Genomic DNA, 21,223 nt, shown 5'->3' with positions numbered 1-21,223 from the left:
GCCAGTGACCAAGGATGAGCCAAAATGCAGCAATAGCTCTTGATTTGAATAACTATATTTGCTTAAAAATCATGTACGAGTTGATTGTCACGTGCAGCACATGGGGGAAAAAAAGGGAATTCAAATGCAACAAACTTTAACATAGTTTCATAATTTATGAGGTATAAGGATTAGTCATATTTAAGGAAATAAAATATGCAAGAGGTTTTTTTAATTAATCTAAAAATAATTTGTCACTGTCACACTTTACTTTAATTAAAAATACCTTACCCTGTTATTTAACATACTTTTAACCATCCATCACAGGCAAGGCACTATACACATATTGTGATTTTACAAATAAATGATTCACCTGTTGTTTTGGGACACACAATGTCCACTGTGTATACCTGCGTACACCTAGGCGTTTCTTACAAGGAACATGAAACCAACACAGATTAGCAGCAGTGCATGAATCCCCTCTTAAATCAGTCTTAAATCAATCAGACGAAGTACAACTGAGGCGAGTGTGTCCCACTCCTGCTCCCAGACTAACCCCTACCAAGGAATTTTCCTTCCAAACATCTCATTTGCTCATATTGCACAGGTATGTTCGGCCAAATAAAGGTAATCTGATCCCAGTTAAAGTAGGGATGGAATGAAAGTGGACTGGAATTAATCTACTCTGAGGTTTGAGTTCAATAAAGGAGAAGGATTTGTAAATGCAGGTGTAGACGACTGGTGGAAAAAAGTTTCATCTAGGACACTAAAGGGTTCTTCAGTTTGTCTCTTCTATACCCTTCTATGTAGAACTCTCCAATAAAGTGTTTCCCTTTTTGAAAAAGTTCCAAGTAGAAGTCTATTAGGAAGCCGAGATTCATTAATGAGCCAAACAACCCTTGAGGAACTTTTCTTTATACGTGTGGCTGTATCAAATATATCAAAATATATGAAAATGGCATCACAGAAAATGGCACCAGGTCATTCATGCATTTGTTCATTCATTCATTCATTCATTCATCTTCATGTTCAATAACCACTTTAACCTGATCAGGGTTGCAGTAGGTCTGGAGCCTGTCCTGAGAACATTGGGTGCAAGGCAGCAATACATCCTGGATGGATCACCTGGATGTGCACCATGCACGCACACATTCTCACACCTAGGGTATTTTCACACTTGGTCCATTTTAGCATTCCAAGTCATCTCAGATTGATGACGTAACATGTTTTGTACAAAAGTAAACACAACAAATAAACTCAGACCCCTCTAATGTGACCCACAAGCCACTTTTTTGTGGTCCAGTTGATTTGTACATTGTGAAGACAAAGTGGTCTCAGTCGACTTCATATTTTGCTTTATAGATAAAGAACTTGAGAGTTGCTGTACATACACAGCTCCAGTTTTCTGTCATCTGACAGAAAAACAACTCGAATGGCTTTCCGTAGGGTGTGGTCCCACAATAAGGTCAACATGTTAGGGAGCAACGTGACAGATGTGCTAGTAGAGCCACTGTTTCACTAGCAATTATGCTATAGAGCTATAGAGCAGCAGTAATAATAGTATTGTGTCAGTGACAGGAACATTAGTTACTGTATAATACTATTAGTATACAGTATGTTTGTAATATATGCAGTGTATTCATGTTTTTTGTCCACCCCAACCACTCGCGTGAGCTAAACAGTCAGTGGCGCTATGGCATGAAGCATGTGTTGATTTTGATGGTTCAGCATCAAAAATGCTTCTGGTATTTCACTTCAAATTTGATTTGCCTGCTCTGTTTTTCATCCAAATCATAGCATTTCAGCAAATGATAGCATCATGTAAAGCAACCATTTTCAATGACACTATTCAGTGTTACATATATTCAGTATTAATCTATGGTAAAGGAGTTGTGGTGTGAAAAACAAGTGGTCAGAGATCTCGTCAATGCTAAAATTAACAGAAAGACAACGGAGTCCCCTTCTGAGTCCACTTGTATTGTGAACTCCAAAAGCACTGAGGCCATTTGCAGTCAATTCCTTTTCTGGTGCACTTTAACAAGACTGAGTATGGTTCATTTAAAAATATGTGAAAACACCCTTAGAGTACTTAATCTACCTGCTGGCATGTTTTTGACAGAGGTAATAGCAATAACTGCATGTCCTGATATAGTGGACTGGAATTAATCTACTCTGAGGTTTGAGTTCAATAAAGGAGAAGGATTTGTAAATGCAGGTGTAGACGACTGGTGGAAAAAAAGTTTCATCTAGGACACTAAAGGGTTCTTCAGTTTGTCTCTTCTATACCCTTCTATGTAGAATTCTCCAATAAAGCGTTTCCCTTTCTGAAAAAGTTCCAAGTAGAAGTCAATTAGGAAGCCGAGATTCATTAATGAGCCAAACAACCCTTGAGGAACTTTTCTTTATACGTGTGGCTGTATCAAATATATCAAAATATATGAAAAAAACTGCAGCAATTATGAAAATGGCATCACAGAAAATGGCACCAGGTCATTCATGCATTTGTTCATTCATTCATTCATTCATTCATGCATTTGTTCATTCATTCATTCATGCATTCATCTTCATGTTCAATAACCACTTTAACCTGATCAGGGTTGCAGTAGGTCTGGAGCCTGTCCTGAGAACATTGGGTGCAAGGCAGCAATACATCCTGATATAAGAGCAATAACTGCATGTCCTGATATATATATAAAAGAGTCATCTGAGAAAAGTGTACCAGAAATCTAATCTTACAATAAAAAAAACTTGCTAAACACTGCATTTTACTGTTATTGAGTTTATTAATAGTTTATTAGTTCATTAGTAGTTTGAAGACTGCTGACTGTCCGTGGCTTCTTGGGGAAGCTCTTGGTGACTCTCTGCAGGTAACAGCTCCTCCACTGGCACTTAGAAGTTTTCCATATGGAGAGACTGTTACATCCAGCGAGCACCACACCTGGACCTGAAAATGGCATCTGCATTTGCAAGTGTAGCTCTCAGATGGAGGTCGTCTGGTACACATGCTAAAAAGTTCAACACAATGAAGAAAACAATCAAAATAGCTTGGTGTTTATATTATAGATACACAATTACCACAGACATTATTAAGAATCCAAATATTGTAGGTATTTTTACCTTGCTACTTACTTCGAGGTTATAAATCTAGCAAATGGTTATGCATGTCTACGTTTCCTTTTTTTATTTTTTTTTTATTTTAAATTTTAGCTACTCTGCAGTGTCACATGCTCTTCTCTGTGTTATAATCCTATCCTATCTGTTCTGTTCTCTCAGTATGTCAAGCACTTGGACAATGAACTTTACCCACTCCTGTCCTATTTCCTTGAAAGCAACAATAAAACAATTTGAATTTACACACTTTGACCCCTGTAACAACAGGCTTTAAAATATGTTTAAGAAACCTTTTTTTTAATTAACACAAAATCCAGATTCACACAATTTACAAAAAGTTTTTATTGTAAATTGCGTGAGAGACATATTTTCACTGGAGCTTTGCAATAAGCTTGTCCAACACACAGAGCGATATCTCATTCAACAACTACTGTACAAAGACTTTTCTATAAAAGTGGGGGCTATATCAAAAGAGCATACTACCATATATAATAGTATGCCAAAAATAATATGCCACATTAGACCTTCATTATAAGTGTAAATTGTTTCTATTTTCTATAACCACCTTTCAAACGAAATGATCCACCTACCTTTTGCAGCTTTCTCCTCATGTGACTGTAATGTAGGATACAGGAAGTATTCTCAGTATCTGGTGATTTAAGCAGAGTTCAAATATATAACAACACAAAAGTCTAGATGTGTGCAGATCAGAATTGCTTTTAGTGGCTAAAATCTAGACAGAGAGGTAAAAGTCGAAATTGGGAGAGAACATTACCTGTAACACCTTGGATAGACAGCCTGCAGTGTGCTGTCCTGAGTTCCTTATTGCTTGTTTGCTGAGTACTGCAGTGGTTAGTAGATTATTACACATTCATGCCTTCAATAAGTAACAAGCCCCGCTCCCTATACTGCATCCGGTTTGCACATTTTATTATAAATACATTAAACCTTGGCGCTGGTGAATTCTCAAGTCTGATTGGTCAGAAGGTGTTGATTCATTTTCTATAGCAGCAGCACTGACAATAGTTCCGGCTGAAAGACAAATCACAGGTTTATATTAATGCACTCGTTACATTATCATTATCATTTCTATTGTAAGAACTAATTCACAAGGACTTGTATGGTGGACACTCAACATCATCTACAACTAGGCCTAGAGGCTAGGCTCTTTAATTCCAGTGAAGGGAAATGGTAATGCTACAGCATACACAGATATCCTGTACAATTCAGTGCTTCTGACTTTTTGGCAACAGTTTGGGGAAGAACCACAATTGGTTCTGATGGTCTGTTGTCTTCTGATGGTCTGTTGTCCACATGCGTTTGGTCATATAGTGTATGTCGTGTCATTCAAAAATTAAAACTTGTAGTTGTTGCTGTGGTATACGAAGAAAACATTGGGTTGTGCAGAAATTAAATAAAACAAATAATCAACTTCAGGGTGGAGAATGTAATTCTGCTTCATGTCAAGCTTCATAACATCACCCCATTGTTGATTATTTTCCTTTACTACACGCCCCCTGTATTATTCCTTACTCAGTACACTACCCACGGCTTAGTTTAGTGGAAATTGAGTTGTATTATGAACTGTATAAACGTATTCTTTAATCATGTAGCTTAACGGTTCTTTTTTTTTTTCATTCAAGAAGTAAATAGAAAAGTCTTTAGAATCTCAGGCTTGGTTTCAGGAAACACTGAGCGAATCGCGTTTGGACTTTTTGTCCCTCTGTTTGTGCCGTAATTGTGTGTGGACGAGAGAGCTGCTATGTAAGAAACTGTTATGCTAACTAGCTAATATGGCTAATACATCATTAAAAATCATTAATGTGATTTTTGCACATTTTTGTGTAACGTTAAGATTTTAGATTGATTTGTATTTTTAAAAATGTAACATGGGCTAATATGTGTAAATAGTTTAGAAGCAGCTCTGTAGCTAGCTAGGCTAGGAATTCTGAACGTTAGTTGACAATGCACTATTTAGCCGGTTGGCTAATGGTTAGCTAGTGCACAGCTTCAGCACTGACCGTTAACTTGTTTTTGATGAGGACAGGTTATGTGTGGCATTAGGCATAAGAGAGAGAGAAAAAAGTGTGACATTAGTGCAAGCTTTTAGTTTTAATATCAAGGGAACTAGTTCGCCTAACCTGCTAACAAGTCAGTAAACAAAAATATACATTATGCTTTGCTAGCTGTCCAGTTTATGTGTTAAATAAGCTAGCAAATCATATAACAGCTATAGCTAGCGTTAAACTCGACTGCAAACATAAGATACGGGAAGTTAATTTGGGGTAAAATCACACCCAGATGCTATATTTGGCTCTAATAAACTGATAGGAATGGGTAATATTTTTTAAATATGCTTTCTTTTCAGCAGCATGGCAGAGTGCACGACGTTAGAAAGCCTCCTGGAGATGGGCTTTGACAGAAACAGAGCGTAAGTGATCAGTTTTACAGGTTCTGATCCACTGTATATGATTCTTCTGCACTAATGATTAATTCCTGTGTTGCTGTGAAAGGGAGAAGGCTGTAGCACACACTGGCAACCAGGGCATTGAGAGAGCTATGGACTGGTAGGTGTAATGGTTTGACTACTGTAATGATGCTGTGGGTCTGCTTTGTTTTCATTGTCCTTATTGTCCCACACAGGCTGATGGAACACGAGAACGATCCAGACATAGACGAGCCGTACGTGCCACCGTCAGGGAACGTTCTAGGCTCAGACGAACAACAGAGCCCGTCCCAGCCTGACTCTGAACCCACTGAGTGTAAGACCTTACTGCTCGCTTGTACAGCATTGTTTTAAAGGTTGGGTCTGATCGTAGATTCTCACACAAATGCAGAACGCAGGAAAACAAAATGCAGTCGTACTGACTGAAAACAGGATAATGATATTGTGATAAATTATGTCACAATATGTTTTTCTGAGATATGATCCAAACAGGGAGAATAAATTTTTTTTTGCACTACAGGTAAACAGACACGATGCATTTTGACAAGCGTGTCTGTTAAATAAGCAGTGTTAGTAATTCAAGGTGACATCTATCGAAAAAAACACTTTTTGGGAGTTATAAATTTTGGTGAAAGTACATTGTCTAGGTTTACATGTAAATGAATAAAGATACCATTGTTTTCACAATCTACTGATCATTTGATGATTTGCTGCTTATTAAATCTGAAGAGTGATCTCGAGTTGTCAGTTGAAAACCTGAAAGAATATATTCATAACTAATTTCTCACACTCTTAATTTCTTAAAATCACACTCTTCATTAATGCATTAATGCAGTGTAAATGTAACTTTTGCCTCTTGTTTTCATCATATATGAAACCCAGCTGCTGGAGAGATGGCAGAACAGGGAGATGCCAAACAACCAATGACAGAAGAGGAAAAAAAAGAACAAATTAAGAGGTTGGTGGCATGAAAAGGGACTAAATTTGGAGTAAAAAGAAGACAAATGCTGATATAGAAGACAAGTGCTGATGTTTTCCATTTATGCTCAGGCTTGAGGAGTTGATGAGGGTGAAGCAGGAGGAGAGGAGAGAGAGGGAGCGGCAGGAGGAGGTGGAGAGGGAGAAACAGAGGAGGAAACAGGGCCAGGAGCTGCAGCAGATCCGACAGAAGCTACAGGACGATGAAATGAAGCAGCTGGCTGAACAGCGCAGGAGAGAGAAAATGGAGGACCGATTGGCAAAGTACTGCGAGCGCTGGATACTAAACTGTGCCAAAGATCTTTATAGTGCAGCTTTTCTGTTCTCATTTAGTGTTTGATCTCTTTCAGGCAGAGAGTCAAAGAGAAGATTGCACGCGACAGAGAAGAGAGGGCACGCAAGGTATTTACTTTTGGAGTTTTTGAAAATTTAATTTCCTGTTAACGTGACCAATGAGATGCAGCTGGCTTCCTGTTTTTCCACACTTCAATCACAGGGACGTTTTAGGGTCTAGGGTGCTATTTCTTGTTTCTCTAGTAATACTATTTAAAGGAGCAGTTTGTAGCTTTTAGAAGCTTCTCTTACTTTTAGGGAAAAGGGGTGGAGCTAAATTGTGGGCCAGAAAATTGCCAGCTGAAGCCTCAGATTAAAAAAGACCAAAAAAAACTGCCAGATCAAATGCATGGCAGTGTTCATTGGTTCGTTAATTTTTTCATCAATTCCTCTACAGTAACCGCTCTGATTCCAGCAACACACACATAATTATTATATGACTAGGAATATTCACACATTACTGCTTCTTTACACCACTGACCGATTATGTGTGGGTCTTTTCACAGTTTGGCGGTAGCTCTTCGAGTACAGCCCTGACATCTCCTTCTTCTGAGGCCACTGCCCAGTCTCCTCCTGAGAACCAGGGCCCTCCTCCAGCCAAGAAAGACTACGATGAATGTCGGATACAGGTAGAGTTCCCAAATATGTTCAGACTTTTCTGTCTAGAGCAGGTTTGTCTCTGTAATGTGTGCTGCAGCTGACTTCCCTCCCCTCTTCCCTGCATTAGGTTCGTCTGATGGACGGCTCTGCGCTGATGGCAGTCTTTAAGGCCCAGGAGCCTCTGGCTGCAGTGCGAGTGTATGTGCAGATGAACAGCTCTGAGGGTGAGGACTTCACCCTCTTGTCCCCTTACCCCCGCCGTGTCTACACAGACCTCGACATGGAGAAACCTCTACGCGAGCTGGGTAAGAAATATTCCGATTCTGAATTTTTTGAATGGGCTGCTTGCACTCAGGTCTGTGACGTATTTCCGTTTTGAAATAGCGTGGTTCTCGCATTTCCAGTAGCATTGTTTACATTACAGTACAGCGTGACAGCAAGACACCTCGCTAGCAACAGCACAATCTTATTTGCAGTGAACTGTGTGGGGCTAACGTTAGTGTGGGTGTTTGTTTCTATTAGGTATTTTCTTACCTTCATAGTAGTATATGTATGATGAAGGATACAGCCTGAAGCTTTTCTCCAGCTTACTAAAAGGAGCTTTGTAAGTGTCCTTACATATATTTTTATTTTCGGGAGACCCACACACACCATGGGTAAAATAGTGTCATTGCTGTTATAGTGGATGAACCGGAAGTAGAGGAACCATCGTGGTTATAACGTGGAAGTGTTTGTGCAAGTAGCTCACTGATACATACATATACAGACAGGTGACAGATTAAAGGAAAACTGGCGTGAACAAGCATAACAAGTGCAGATGCTTCTACACTCAAGTGATTAAGCCTTGATTTGCTGGCATGGTTTGGGTCAACTTGTTCCCTTACAGGGAAGCGTCACTGCAAATCAATGCAAAGTTCCTCACACTGATCACCTTTATCTTTTTTATGATGAAACATTTCTATCCTGATGGGAGTGGTCTCTTCCAGGATGACTCCACCCCCACCCACAAGGCATGAAAGCTCACTGAAAGGTTTGATGTAAATCATATGTTGGCACTTTCACAATAGCAAAATCTAACTGAACACCTATGGGATTTTGGACCAGTGTGTTAAGACAGCGCTCTCCAGCAGCAGCATCAAAACATTAATTGAAGGAATATCTTTTGGGAGATCGGTGATCATCCTTTGAGCACAATTCCAGAGACTTCTATGCCAACATGCGTTGAAGCTGTTCTGAAGGCTTGTGGTGGCTCGACACCTTACTAAGACACTTTATGTGGATTTTTTTTCCAGATAATTTGTCACCTGTCTGTATATGCACACCTATCTGAACTTCACACCCAGGCAACAATATTGCCTAGAAACACTATTAAAATACAAGTTGGACATATAGCCTGAGGCAGGATATACTGCATTGTCAAGGCATCTGGATCCCAGGAGGATGTGCAGAGCCAATCAATTTCTTTCATTTCATTTCATGTTTTCAGTTCAGCTATAACACTGTTTTATATCCCAGTCACATTATAAGGCATATGATGTGTTTCGTGCTCCCTTCAGTTCTGACCTTTGGAGTAGCTTTTATGTTGCTACTATTGAGTATATGGGATGAGCATGTGTTTTGCTTACAGGCCTTGTTTTCCCTTTTCCTCAGGTTTGGTGCCTTCCGCTGTCCTTGTGGTTGCAAAGAAATAAAGGCAGACTAGTTTTATCCACGTTCTTCCACCCCTTCTCATATGGTGAACAGAAGAGAAAACGGGTTACGATCATGGACTGGATTTGATTTTATACACGTCATTTAAAGTCAAACAGGCCTTAATGGTTACCACAACAATAAAACATTCACACTGACAACAACAGAGTTAAGTGAACACTCAAATTCTGGTTCTCATCCTTATTCAGTGATTCTGCTGTGTATTATTTCTTGACACAGTTGGAATAAATTTCATTTTTTGGCCTGTGGCCGCACTGTAAATAAAATGCACTTAACCATTACAGATGGTGCAAACGTCAGTCATGAATGAGCTACTTAAAGAAGGCAAGCAAATGTTAAAATAGAATTTCTTCTTTATTCATGAAAAAAAGATGGCATAAAAGGACAAATGCAGGTAAACATTATGAAATATATATAATAAAGCTCCAGGATACCTGTTGGGTATGGAAGGTGAAAACAGGAAGTAGGGCTGTTGCAATAAAAAAAAAAGCTGCAAAAAATTAATAACTGTAAATCGAAAACAAACAAAAAAAAGTTTTTCTTTAGATGTTTCCCAGGCATTTACACAGAATCACTTACATAAAACAAAGCTTTGTACATAATATATGATCTGCACCTCATATACACAGAGCATGTCCAGTAAATATATTTCTGTTAATTAGACTTCTCCCTGTAACACTATCACTTTTCATATTCTGAACATTTCACCTCACACCACTCAAGATAAAGGAAATATGACTTTTTTTCTAAATTTAAGTATCTAAATTATAAATGCTAAGGATGTTCTCTGAACAACACAATACATTGAGACATGACATCAGAGACATGAATGCAGAAACAATACAGAGAACATGGACAGCTATGTAAAAAAGGCATAATCAAATCTTACCTCATGATAAAAACATAAGCAGCACCTTTAAGTAAGTAAAGCTTGAGTGTACAATAGGGGTGTTACAGTTTGAAATTTCCATGGTATGATAATCTAGTCTAAAACCTATGACAATATTTTTAGAGACAGTTTTACGTAATTATGGTATTAATCAACCATTTAAAAACACAAGCCAGTAGCAAAAAGATTTTTTAAATTTAGTTGTGCAGAGAATATTTTAGTCTCTGTGCAACCTTGCACATATAACAAAAACCAAAAGAAAAATCAAATACCCTAATTCTTCTTTCTTAAACATTTTTTTTTGAGAATTTTTTCTCTTATAAAATCTCTTACATGGTCAGTATTTATGCTGTTATAAGCTGAAAGACAGTGGCCATAAAAATATAGTTGTTTGGTTTAGTTCTGGTTGGCAATGTCACGTTCTCCTGCGAGTTTGATAGCTGTCATGTATGATAAAGTTACAAACATGCTAGGAGTGGCAGCTTTTACCACAGAAGCGGATTACAAAAAGTGTTTTTCATGCAGTTGGAGAAACAGAGGTTGCTGTAAGTATGATTTCGGGCGAGTCCAGAGACAGTCGGTTGCGAAATAGGCACAAAAGGGATGAACCACTGGAATAAGGACAATCAGTGGTGAGCTAAGCATCAGATCTAACCATGAAACCATGACACTGTAACAACCCTGTTGTACAAGCTGTGTTATGTTGCACTGTTGTCCATATATGACACATGATTAAACAAACAATTAATGCAAGCTAGCTTCCTGCTCCAATGGCTTGATGCGGACGTGTACAGTTGTGACGAGTTAAAAGCTTAGAAAAATGTTTAGAATATAGAGAAAAAATTACACAAAGATGTATTCCACAGAGGGACACTGTTTAAAAGGCAGATATAATTCAGTTTGAATCTTTCTGAGAGTTCAGAAGAAGCACTAAGTACAAAACCGAGGCTGGAACAGTTATTACCACGGGATGTGAATAAATGTTGGAAATTAGCCGTCCATCAAAGCACTGGGATGAGTGGATCTGTGGTCAGAAAAGTTACTCAGCTCATGTGCATCATCACACTTCCATTAAACATCTACTTCTGGACATAGCAAATGTGTTCAGTGTGAGATCTTGCCATGTGTGTATGAAAGGTGATCATTATGGAGTACTGCTTCACACAGACCCGTCTGGCCCCTAACTGGGAGGGTAGTACTGACTGTACTGGTTCCAGGGGTTGGAGTAGCCACCATATCCTCCATACTGCTGTTGCTGAAAATGAAAAAGATGAAAAGTTTGCTTAACAGCACCAAAGTAGGTAAGGTTTATTTGCCGCATGAAATGTTTTGCATTGATCTCAGTCTTCTGCAATTTGGAAACAGCTATAGCAACAGGATTTATCTTCATCACTTACCCAATTTAAATAAGACAATTTCACAATAAGACATCATTTTAACTGAAGTACATCTTTCCCTTCACATTATACAATATAAGCATGCATAAAGCATGAATAAAATATGATTCACTGCACATGCAACGCATGAACTACATGCAAAGCAAAGCTATATCCTGCATACCTGATACCAGTTGCCATAGTTTCCATATCCACTCATATCTCCACCCATCACTGGAGGAGGAGGAACAGGGGGCATAGTGGGCGGGACAGCTTGCATAGGTGCTGCAGATCCATCATCCATTTTACTTATTTTCTCCGGATCGTCGCTATCACTACAGTGATAAAAAGGCACTGCTAAAAAGTACACGAAAACTGAAACAGAGTTTGAATAAATATGTTGTCTGTGTTGTTTCTCTCACCCGTTCTCTGCTCCACGCTTCTTTGCACCAAGATCATTTAGAAGCTTCTGGTGTTCCTCGTAGATACTCAGCACACTGCAAACACACAATCACAGCAGTAATCAGCTACATCAGAACAGTGAACACAGCATTATACAAGCGTATACCAGCATGCTGATACTATGATTAGTAACCAGATTACTGAAGTGTCATGTTAAGATATCTTATCAGATATGTAGTGTTTCCATAGAATCTTAACTGTGTCCATACCAGCAGTGATATGAGGCGATTAAGAGGCCCGAAGTCAGTAACTTACAGTAAGATGCAGTAATTCTCAGTGACATTAGACATTAGATGAAGTGACCATTAGCGTCTTGAAGTGGGTGGGGCAAGTGACACAACAAAATTGAGTGATGGTTAACTTGATGCAAATAAGAAACCATGATTTGGGAGTGAAGAACTCTGGCTTGTTTCTTTTTTCCCCAGACTTGGAAACATCTGTGTTTTTTGGCTCCACATACTCATTCCTACTTGCTCCTGAGTGATGCGGTGATGCTTGCTGTACTGATAGGCTTGAATTACCCAAAATAGATGGCAGAAATCATGAAGATCATACTCAACATTTTAGACTCATTCTGTCACAAGTAGACAGTGATGTACTTCTTTTTTCTGTCCACAATTTTAGTTTCAGTGAGAAGATATCTGATTTGTGATCACATGTGGTTTTAAAGACGTATTGTAGTTAGTCTGTGTGGATATCACAGTAGCCTAGCACTACCAGTGAATCCATGGCAACTGGCAGTAAACTAAAGATAGAAATGCCCACAAGCTGATTAGCGCAGAGCAATTTGAGAGACATGAGGTGAAAAAATGCTACCTGGGTGAGTGCAGGGTAGAACCTAGAGCCACAGGTATCACAACAGCCTGACATGGTTATGGTTTAGATTAAAAGATAAATGTGTTGCAAAAGCACACAAGGTTTCTTAGCTTTCCCCAAATCAACAGCTGGCCTTATAACATGAATGAAATTCTTTATCACTATTATTTTATCTGGAATAAATTCTGACCTTTGCACTGTGGTCCCAAAATCCTCAGCAAACTGCAGGCCTCTTTGGGAGAAAAGGATCTTACTATCTGATGAGAGAGGTGCAGCTAAAGCTTTGGTCACACACTGCTGGACTCCTCCCCCGTTGGGCCGCAGATCCCCAGATAGCTCCAGGTCCAGCAGATTCAGGTAGAGCTTACTGTTGTCCTGGATACACACACAGCATTGAAATGTACAGTTGAGTTGAAACAAGAATTAGCATAAACAGCCTTTAAATTCCAGCAATCTGAATCAATGTCTGAAGTTACACAGCTAACTTCATAGCCGTGAAATTTCAAACCAAACAAAAACCAACTGTGCACAAACATATGTAGAATTGAAACAAACTACAAGATTTCAGATACACAAATGCAGCTAATTTCTTACCGGACTAATCTCAATGGCCTCTTGCAGCACGGCGCGAGCCCGCGATGGGTTCTTGCCTAATTTGTGAAGAAAGCGGGCCAGTTTGATGGAGTAAAAGGCATGAAGTTGCGGCTTGTCTTTATTCTCCTCAACTGCCTCCTTTAGCAGTGACTCCGCCTTATCCAGACGACCCACCCTCCTCTCTAGTCCCGCCCTCCGGAGCCGCACCATGGCCAGGCCAGGCATAGCCCTCTCTAGAGCTTCTAGTATACGCTGCGCCTCAGAGATATTACCTGCAGGAGAACATGCCGCAAATTTAAACATAAATGGATAAATATTTATTTATATTTTATTTCTAATTTATTAACACTGTAAAAATGGGTTTGCCAATTTACTTGCAGCAAAGATGCACTAAATCTCTACTACCCGTCTGTGCAGTCTATAGCACAAAGAAGGTGCTGATGCCAGAGCCAGTGCCTAATTTCAGCCACTTTAAAAGTCACCACTGCAAAACAACTGGTTCTCAGCTGGCAAAATCAGCTTAGTTCCAGCACCAAAATTCTGCTGGTTTGGACCAGTGAAGTCAGGGGGTTGGAATACTACAATATTCATCACCATGGCAACTTGTGAATCTTTACACTTTTTTTTTAAGGTAAATAAATATTGAAGTATCAAGAAAAAAAAACATTTTACTGGCAGTTGCAACAAACTGTATCAGTTCTATATTGTTAACAAACAACTACACAGAGAATATACAGCTACTTCTAAATAAAAATGTTTGTGTTCCCTAACACATTATTATTTTTGTACTTTGTGTAGGTGCTGAAGGATTTGACATTTAACCTGTAAACTCTGCACTACTATTTCTGCATTGTTCATTCTGAAGCATCCATGTCTGATTATGTTTTGGCTCTTAAACCAGTGAAGACCCAGTTAAAAACGTCAGTGCCAGCATTTTGTACAAGGTACAAAGATGAGATAACTGCACAAACAACGTTGCTCACATTTAATCCTTGCAACAAAAGTGTTGCCTGACAGCTAACGTAAGTAACTAGTCATGTTTATTTTTCCCCCCTGGTGTTCCTCACCGTGTCTCTCCTCAAACATGGCCCACTGCAAGTGAAGACTGTGCTTGTACGGCAGGTGGATTTCACAAGCTCTTCGATATACATTGCGTGCCTCCTCCAGACTGCGTGGCTCTAGATAATGCACATACTACAACACACAAACAAAATAATCAAATAAAAGTGCCACACTGAAACAAACTCTTCGTCATATTCATCCAGACATGCTTAGTTTGTCTCCCTCTACCTTATCCCAGAACTCCTCATAGAGTGCACAGGCAATGAGGCAGCGCTCAAACAGAATCTGCACTCTCCTATGGCCAGCGATGCCCTCTTTGACCTCTGAGCCCTCCTGACCTTCCACACTCGTCCCCTCAGTGACCGCATGTGCTGCCTCAGCTTCAGCCATCTCCCAGTCCAGGTATGTGTGCCAGGCTTTCAGCTGGGCCCGGTCCAAAGGCTTCACATGGAAATACGGTCTCTTAATCTGACACAAGGAATGAGGAAAAAAAACATTACAGAAGTCACAACAAGAAAACAGAACTGAGCTTTAATTTTAAATCAGTAGAGAGACACTGCAATTCTACATATACTCTTACCGCATCTTCGTAGTTCCATCTCTTCCTGACCTCGGCCTCATTCTGCTGATACATTTCCTCTCTGCTGGCCAAGATCATCTCCTGCATTTTCTGCACTGCCTCTTCCTACATGGAAAAAATAAAATACTATACAACGACTTGCTAAAATGGCTGACAACATAATCATGAATGTAACACACTCTGTTGTAGCAGTTTTACTGTAGAGCCGTTGTCACTGATGCATGTTTACAGAAATGGTAATTAATTAGGTAGTGGTTAAGCCAGGCTCAAGTGAGACCAAATAGTTGAAAGATTTCTAAGAAATTTTGAGAAGACTCATGCAAAAAACAGAAATTAAAAATAGAGGTCTTATAAATATAAATAAATGTCAGATAAGTGCCACAGTCTGTGATTTATGAACTAAAGAGCACTCAGACTGTGGCGTATGTCAGCTGAAGACACAGGTAAATAATCACATGCAAGTTACACTAATAAGTAATTCATTGTATGCTGGATTTGTTATGTAAAGGGCTTTTCACAGCAAATGTGAATTAGTGGAACTTGGAAAACAGAGTTTAAAGGCACAAGACCGAAACATTATTGTTCAAGGTATTGTAATTAATGACCTGGATCAAAACATCATCTTTGAATATATCAGCCGATATTATTTTTATATGGTCAAATATTAAGACTCTAGCAGTTCTCAAACAGACAACAGGAACACCAATATACATATACTGCTACTTATTAAAAAAAAGACACAAAAGACATCAAAACATTCTTAAGGTTTCACCATATTGTTGGAAAATTGTGAGTTCAAATTCTGAAGTTGCCACAGACATCTGAGAAAGGACAATTACACCCTACAAAATTATTAATATAATTTTTCTACAAAAGCTTTACAGACATTGCTGTGACATCAGTGCGATGGTGGTGAGTCACCAGAACATTAACATTGGCTGATTTTATCAGTCAACCATCCATAATGCAAGTACATGAATCTCAGCACATGTATTAAATCATCTTATTACATTAAACTGCAAGTTCATTACCGAATATTTGCCATCATTTGTGGGATCGTCCTCCCCAGGCGGCCTCTCCTCTTCCTCACCAGCTGTAGCATCGGATCCCTCTTTCTTAGCCTGAATCTGAATCTGCCTGTACTCAGCCTGCACCTTCTCGTATTCTTCAGGGCTCAGGACATCCTGGAGAGGACCTGATGTTAAGTGAGCCTTTAATCTGCAAGGACAGAAACAGAATCATTTACATCAGCCTTAAGAGTCTCCAGCACAACACTCATTTTCTTATGGACTGTGAAAGCAAAAGACAAAAACAAAATTGTGATATTTTGGAGATCTGAATTTTGTAGTGCTGAATTGCAGGTGTTTGACAGTTTACCAATAAGGCTTTGGGTGATAAATTCAGCTGCATCTATATATGAAGGGGGGAAAAAAAGATCACAAGATATGATAGTGAGAAGAAATATCAGCAAGTTCTCACAAATCTGTGTGTTTGTATGCGGATTTGTGTCTCAAAGTGAACAGCTGTGTAAACAACCCTCTTAAATCCTTCTTCACTTGTGTTGACATACTTTTCATAGTGGGTGCTGTAGAGCTGCGTGGGCACTTTCATCACACGATCATAGACTGCAGTCATGGCTCTCAGGTCTCCCTGTTCTTTCTCCCACTCAGCGTACAGGTCCCACAGGCGGTCTGAGTGCCAGTCCCAACCTGCCGCAGCCAGAGCACCCTCAAACACACTGTGGAACAGAGACAGGATGCAGAGTGAGACCTTGATATGCCACCCAGACTTCAGATTTCTATTCAAATTTGTTGAATGCTTTAATCTGACTGATCAGAAGGTGTGTATTCATTTTCAGTAACAGCAGCTATGACATAGTTCCGGCTGTAATTCAAATCTCAGCTTTATATTAATGAATTCATTCTAATACATTATCATTTCCACAGCAACAATTAACTCACAGGGATTTGTAATGTGGACACTCTGCATAAATAGATTAAAAATGTGTGTAGCCATTGATATGGTGAAGTTTTCTGGGAAGAGAAGTTTGTTTAATGTTTATGGAAGGAGTCTCCAGTACCATTGCTTTCTAACAGTCAGAAGTCAATCTGTAATATTAAGTTTTCTCAACTGTTGTGTAAGAGGAATTAAGCACTTTGGGGAAGCTGTTATAGGAAAGTGATCCAGTTCAGGGTGGTATCACACAACCAGGGTGCTGAATATTCTTCTACAACAGTGCCCCGTTGTGTTTTATTCCTTATGTAATAAAAAACAGGTTTTAACAAATATCTAAAGTCTCAAACAGGCCTGACACGATAATTACATTACCGACTTATAGTATACGATATGGACATGACCTCGATCATCTTTGCTTACCTCGATATTGTCCACTGTGTTTACATGCGTGTTTGTTTACATAAGAGTGAATGTCACCAACATTTTAGCCATTCATGCTGCTTCTGTCCTCTTGCCTGCTCTAGGGCTGTCAATTCAAACTTCGAATATTTGTCGAATTTAATATAAAAATGCACATTGAAATGCAAAAACTGTGCATTCAAATGTAAGATGTGTAGCAAGCACTACCACTGATTTTAATTAAAATATACTGCTGAAAAAAAGACATGCAAGATATTAATAATGCACTAACAATGTTTTTTTGAAAAAGAAATATCTAGAAAGAAAAGTTCTAGTGTTTCAAATATTCCAGTCATAGTCAATAATGTCAGGGATTGATCTGCTTAAGCTGCGTGAGCTGAAGCTGAACAGTGAATGAATACTGGTAAACCGAAGCACTTTACTAGCGGCTTAATTAACAGTATTGCAATAAACAATATTAATAAACAGTGTGCTGTTTGGTTTGTATTTATTCATAGCGCCCTCTTGTGGACTGTTGATTTAAAACTCTAGTGTTTTTCTGACGTTGCAATTCCAGTGTCAGAACCTTCCTAAGAATTAAAAGTTCATTGCTCTTTGAAAGGGTGTACTTGCGATATTATATCATTATATCATTGGCATAAAAAGGTCTTAAAATGACAATAATATCATTTATCGCAATTATTTCTGGGACAATATATCGTCCAACAAAAGTAGTTTTCCTCACAGGCCTAGTCCCAAAAGAAATGCAGAACCTGTCATTTCCATAAACTATTATAATCTGCATATTCTTCCAATTCCTTTTATTGCTTTTACTCTACAAGTATTATAAATATGCAGTATTTAGTCTTTGTAATGGCTGGCATTTCCATGCAGTCTTGCAATTACTTGCAAATCCAAAATTTACATAACAGGTCAACTGCTTTAATAAAGGAAAATGAGCAACCCTGAGCTAGTGAGGTACTGCTGGAAACATGAGTCAACTTCTTTAGTCGAAATAAAAAATAGGCATGTACTGAGATCTAAAAGGCTTTTCATGTTACCTGCGAATGCGCTGTGTCGACTCAGGCAGGTTCATATTCAGTGTGCCAAGCAGGAGGTTAATGTAATGTATCCACAGATCCACACTGAGAGGAATTACTGTCAGCCCTTGCACACATACCTGCAAATCAGTATCATGCGTTATAATTCAGTGAGGAACTAACACAAATTTTGGTTTCTACTTTTTGCTGACCTGAAGCCAGTTTACAAAAATTAGGGAGTGGGTATTTATACTGTACACGAACAACTTCATTCTTAAATCAGTTGTCATAAATAAGAAACACAATATGGACAACGTATGCAAAATTAAACAAAATATCAATATTTTTCCATACATTTAGGGAAATGTAGGATTTTTCACATTTAAAACCCATTCCCCTTGCAGGCCACAACAACAGAAATGACTGCTAAGACTGAGTCCACCATCTATAATAGCAAAGAGGTATAAAACATTATTTTTAAATTATTTTGGCAATATTTAGTTAATTATACTTCTTTATGAAAACTTGTTGTGTTAATGCTCTAGATTTCAAGAGAAGCAACTCAGGTTCAGGGCCTGCTTTAAAGTCTCATAGTACATTCAGAGCTCTACGTGATTTGCTCTTATAGGTATTTAGATAAATACTGACTTTAATTCATTCTTATGTCCACTATGGCACAAATTCATGTGTCAGTCATATTCAGAACACCAAATAAATACAGGCTGCTTGTATAACAGTTTTTTCTATGGTGCCTTTGAGATTAAATGACTACTATAGTTCTATAAACACAATTAAAAACTACAAGCTGCAGTTTAAAAAAATTGTTAACTAGTATTTGTTCAAGCGTGTATATTAAAGTTTCATGCCCATCGTCCATGAAATTCAATCTCTCACAGTCTTTAGTGCATTCCACACCTCCTCAGCCTTGTGGTTGTGTCCTGCTCGCCTTTCCAAATCTGCAAACTTCTTCCAGTAGCCGTAGCAGAGCGGGTATCTCTCCAGGAATGCATTCAGGGCCTGACGAGATGCTCTCAAATTACCCTGCAACAGTTTGAAGATGTTTTGTTGGAAATGCACAACTGGGCCTCAGTTCAGAGTGACGCAAGGTGATGAAGCGATATTGTTAATAAAGCTGATGTGCAGTTCATTTCAGTGTTACTTTATTAAACTCACTGCACAGCACTGTTCCTCACCTCTTGTTCACAGTACTGTAATAATTCAGTCCAGCTGTTGAAATCCTGTGGGTTGTCATTCACCAGTTTCCACTGCCTTTCAAAATCCACTGGCAGTTCTCGGTCCTCCACTTCCTCTTCTCCGGTCACTGGAGGGGCGCTGTAGGCTAATGATGGATCTGCCATGTCTGTTCCTCCCATGTCTTCAGATACCCCTAAATCTGGCTGGGGAAAGTTAGTGACCTCGGGGGCTTCACACTCTGTAAGTACAGCAAATAATGACTTCATTACGTCGTATAAAAATGTTTAGATTTATTAACAAGCCCCTAATGTAGCCTATACACCCTATAGGACCAAAGGTCTGTAGCCTATATACCCTATTTGGCCAAAAGGCTGTAGCCTATATATACTATATGGCCAAATGTATGTAGCCTACAATACTGTGCAAAAGTCTTAGGGACCCTATTTTTTTTTAGTACAGACTTTGTTATAGATTTTCACTTTATGACTTCTACATTATCGAGTCAGTACAAAAACATTTTAGATTTCCAAACATTAGTTTTCCAGCACAAAATTAAATGCTACAGAAAAATGTTTGTATGGCAGTAAAGAAAGCAGCATATTACATAAGAGACACTTTTCAGACAAAAAAACATAATGAAGGCTGCTGGATTTTGCTGCAAAAATAAGAAGCAAGTGTGACAGTCAAAGTCTCCAGAAGAACTGTAGCTGCTTCTGCAAGATGCTCAGTAACACTTACAGCTCATTTCCTTATAAAACTGCACACACTGCACCTGAGACTACTATTTTTTTTTTAAAGCAACAGGCTGTCACACCAAATATTGACTTTGTTTCATTCATTACTGTTTACTGCTCTTTATAGTATTATTAAATATTATTAAATGTAGAAACGTTTAATTTCATTATTTTTGAAGGCCTCTTTGCTCTACAGCATTTTCTGCACAATACTGTATATACACTATATGGCCAAAAGCATGTAGCCTGTATACACTATATGACCCAAAGACATCCTATACAATCGTGTGCTTCCAACTTTGTGGCAACAGTTTGGGTGTGTTGGTCAGGTGCCACATTCTTTTGGCCGTATACTGTACTTACATCCAACATTGCACTAAACATACAGTTTTCCTTTTTCAACTTCTGGCAAATTTGATAAGCTTAAACGTAAGAACTGCATTAGTTCTAGTTATATTAACGTGTTTTGTACCTTCCAAATTAAACTTAATCTTTAGTTACATAAATGTATGATTGTTTTTTTATACTTCATGTACAACACAACTAAGATATGAAGTTGGGTACTCGAAAAAGAAAACAAGACAAATCATTAGACCAACGATACACAAGCTAAGCTAGCTCGTTAGCTTGTTAGCTAACCGACCGAAATGCATATGTAACAGATAAATTTAAAAAACACCCAAAGAGTGTTAACATCAACATTTAAAAAGACACGATTATACAACATTACAGAAATATATGTAGCAGTATATTTAAATATGCAAAACCTGACGGGTTTATGAATTCCCCGTTGTCGCTGAATGCTTCCGCGCCTTCAGCCGCCATAACTAGAGGTAACAAATGACGTCAATAATGTGCGACAACTCTGTTTGCGTAGCCCTCTTTCCGGTCTTTTGTTTACTGGTTAATACAATGCGTGTATTCATGTTCAGATCTCGATTTGGGATACTCATGTTTCAAAGAA

At 38.7% G+C, this 21,223-nt stretch overlaps 2 protein-coding genes and 1 long non-coding RNA gene across 6 annotated transcripts; 1 reads left to right on the top strand and 2 right to left on the bottom strand.

The window, feature by feature from the left end:
- Positions 1 to 410: 410 nt before the first annotated feature.
- On the bottom strand, positions 411 to 3,947 carry LOC113529396 (uncharacterized). Its single transcript, XR_003403048.3, has 3 exons — positions 3,866 to 3,947; positions 3,681 to 3,739; positions 411 to 2,984 (listed from the first exon to the last, which is right to left on the bottom strand). It is a non-coding gene; the product is annotated as an uncharacterized LOC113529396 (long non-coding RNA).
- Positions 3,948 to 4,766: 819 nt separating this feature from the next.
- Positions 4,767 to 9,438, top strand: ubxn1 (UBX domain protein 1). 3 transcript variants are annotated; one of them, XM_026917766.3, is made up of 10 exons: positions 4,767 to 4,854; positions 5,459 to 5,521; positions 5,604 to 5,657; positions 5,734 to 5,852; positions 6,419 to 6,494; positions 6,587 to 6,778; positions 6,865 to 6,916; positions 7,354 to 7,476; positions 7,575 to 7,752; positions 9,098 to 9,438. In XM_026917766.3, the coding sequence occupies exons 2-10, from the start codon at positions 5,463 to 5,465 to the stop codon at positions 9,136 to 9,138; spliced, it is 894 nt and encodes a 297-aa protein (XP_026773567.1). In that variant the 5' UTR covers positions 4,767 to 4,854; positions 5,459 to 5,462; the 3' UTR covers positions 9,139 to 9,438. The 3 variants fall into 3 exon arrangements, with proteins under 3 accessions (XP_026773567.1, XP_026773568.1, XP_026773570.1); XM_026917767.3 differs by having other exon boundaries at positions 4,789 to 4,854; positions 5,462 to 5,521; XM_026917769.3 differs by lacking the exon at positions 4,767 to 4,854 and adding an exon at positions 5,354 to 5,375 and having other exon boundaries at positions 5,462 to 5,521.
- Positions 9,439 to 9,492: 54 nt separating this feature from the next.
- On the bottom strand, positions 9,493 to 21,165 carry si:ch211-114c17.1 (pre-mRNA-processing factor 39). 2 transcript variants are annotated; one of them, XM_026917764.3, is made up of 14 exons: positions 21,027 to 21,165; positions 19,525 to 19,763; positions 19,247 to 19,372; positions 18,353 to 18,471; positions 16,507 to 16,674; positions 15,968 to 16,154; positions 14,937 to 15,041; positions 14,585 to 14,824; positions 14,362 to 14,488; positions 13,295 to 13,566; positions 12,891 to 13,075; positions 11,845 to 11,919; positions 11,607 to 11,757; positions 9,493 to 11,301 (listed from the first exon to the last, which is right to left on the bottom strand). In XM_026917764.3, the coding sequence occupies exons 1-14, from the start codon at positions 21,082 to 21,084 to the stop codon at positions 11,227 to 11,229; spliced, it is 2,127 nt and encodes a 708-aa protein (XP_026773565.3). In that variant the 5' UTR covers positions 21,085 to 21,165; the 3' UTR covers positions 9,493 to 11,226. The 2 variants fall into 2 exon arrangements, with proteins under 2 accessions (XP_026773565.3, XP_026773566.3); XM_026917765.3 differs by having other exon boundaries at positions 21,032 to 21,153.
- Between the last annotated feature and the right edge of the window lie 58 nt (positions 21,166 to 21,223).

The sequence above is a fragment of the Pangasianodon hypophthalmus genome, chromosome 7, assembly GCF_027358585.1.
Source record: "Pangasianodon hypophthalmus isolate fPanHyp1 chromosome 7, fPanHyp1.pri, whole genome shotgun sequence".
Classification (NCBI taxonomy): domain Eukaryota; kingdom Metazoa; phylum Chordata; class Actinopteri; order Siluriformes; family Pangasiidae; genus Pangasianodon; species Pangasianodon hypophthalmus.
The sequence above is the reverse complement of the archived record's forward strand: the minus strand, read 5'-3'. Positions and strand labels throughout refer to the sequence as shown.

Bases quoted from the DNA above. Each gene is read 5' to 3' on its own strand.
- ubxn1 (XM_026917766.3), top strand. From the start codon at position 5,463: ATGGCAGAGTGCACGACGTTAGAAAGCCTCCTGGAGATGGGCTTTGAC. The intron at 6,495-6,586 runs GTTGGTGGCATG...ATTTATGCTCAG, and splicing joins AAAAAAGAACAAATTAAGAG to GCTTGAGGAGTTGATGAGGG. The intron at 6,917-7,353 runs GTATTTACTTTT...GTCTTTTCACAG, and splicing joins GAGAAGAGAGGGCACGCAAG to TTTGGCGGTAGCTCTTCGAG.
- si:ch211-114c17.1 (XM_026917764.3), bottom strand. From the start codon at position 21,084: ATGGCGGCTGAAGGCGCGGAAGCATTCAGCGACAACGGGGAATTCATA. The intron at 13,567-14,361 runs GTGAGGAACACC...GTTCTCCTGCAG, and splicing joins CATGTTTGAGGAGAGACACG to GTAATATCTCTGAGGCGCAG. The intron at 11,302-11,606 runs GTATGCAGGATA...TTTCATTTTCAG, and splicing joins ACTATGGCAACTGGTATCAG to CAACAGCAGTATGGAGGATA.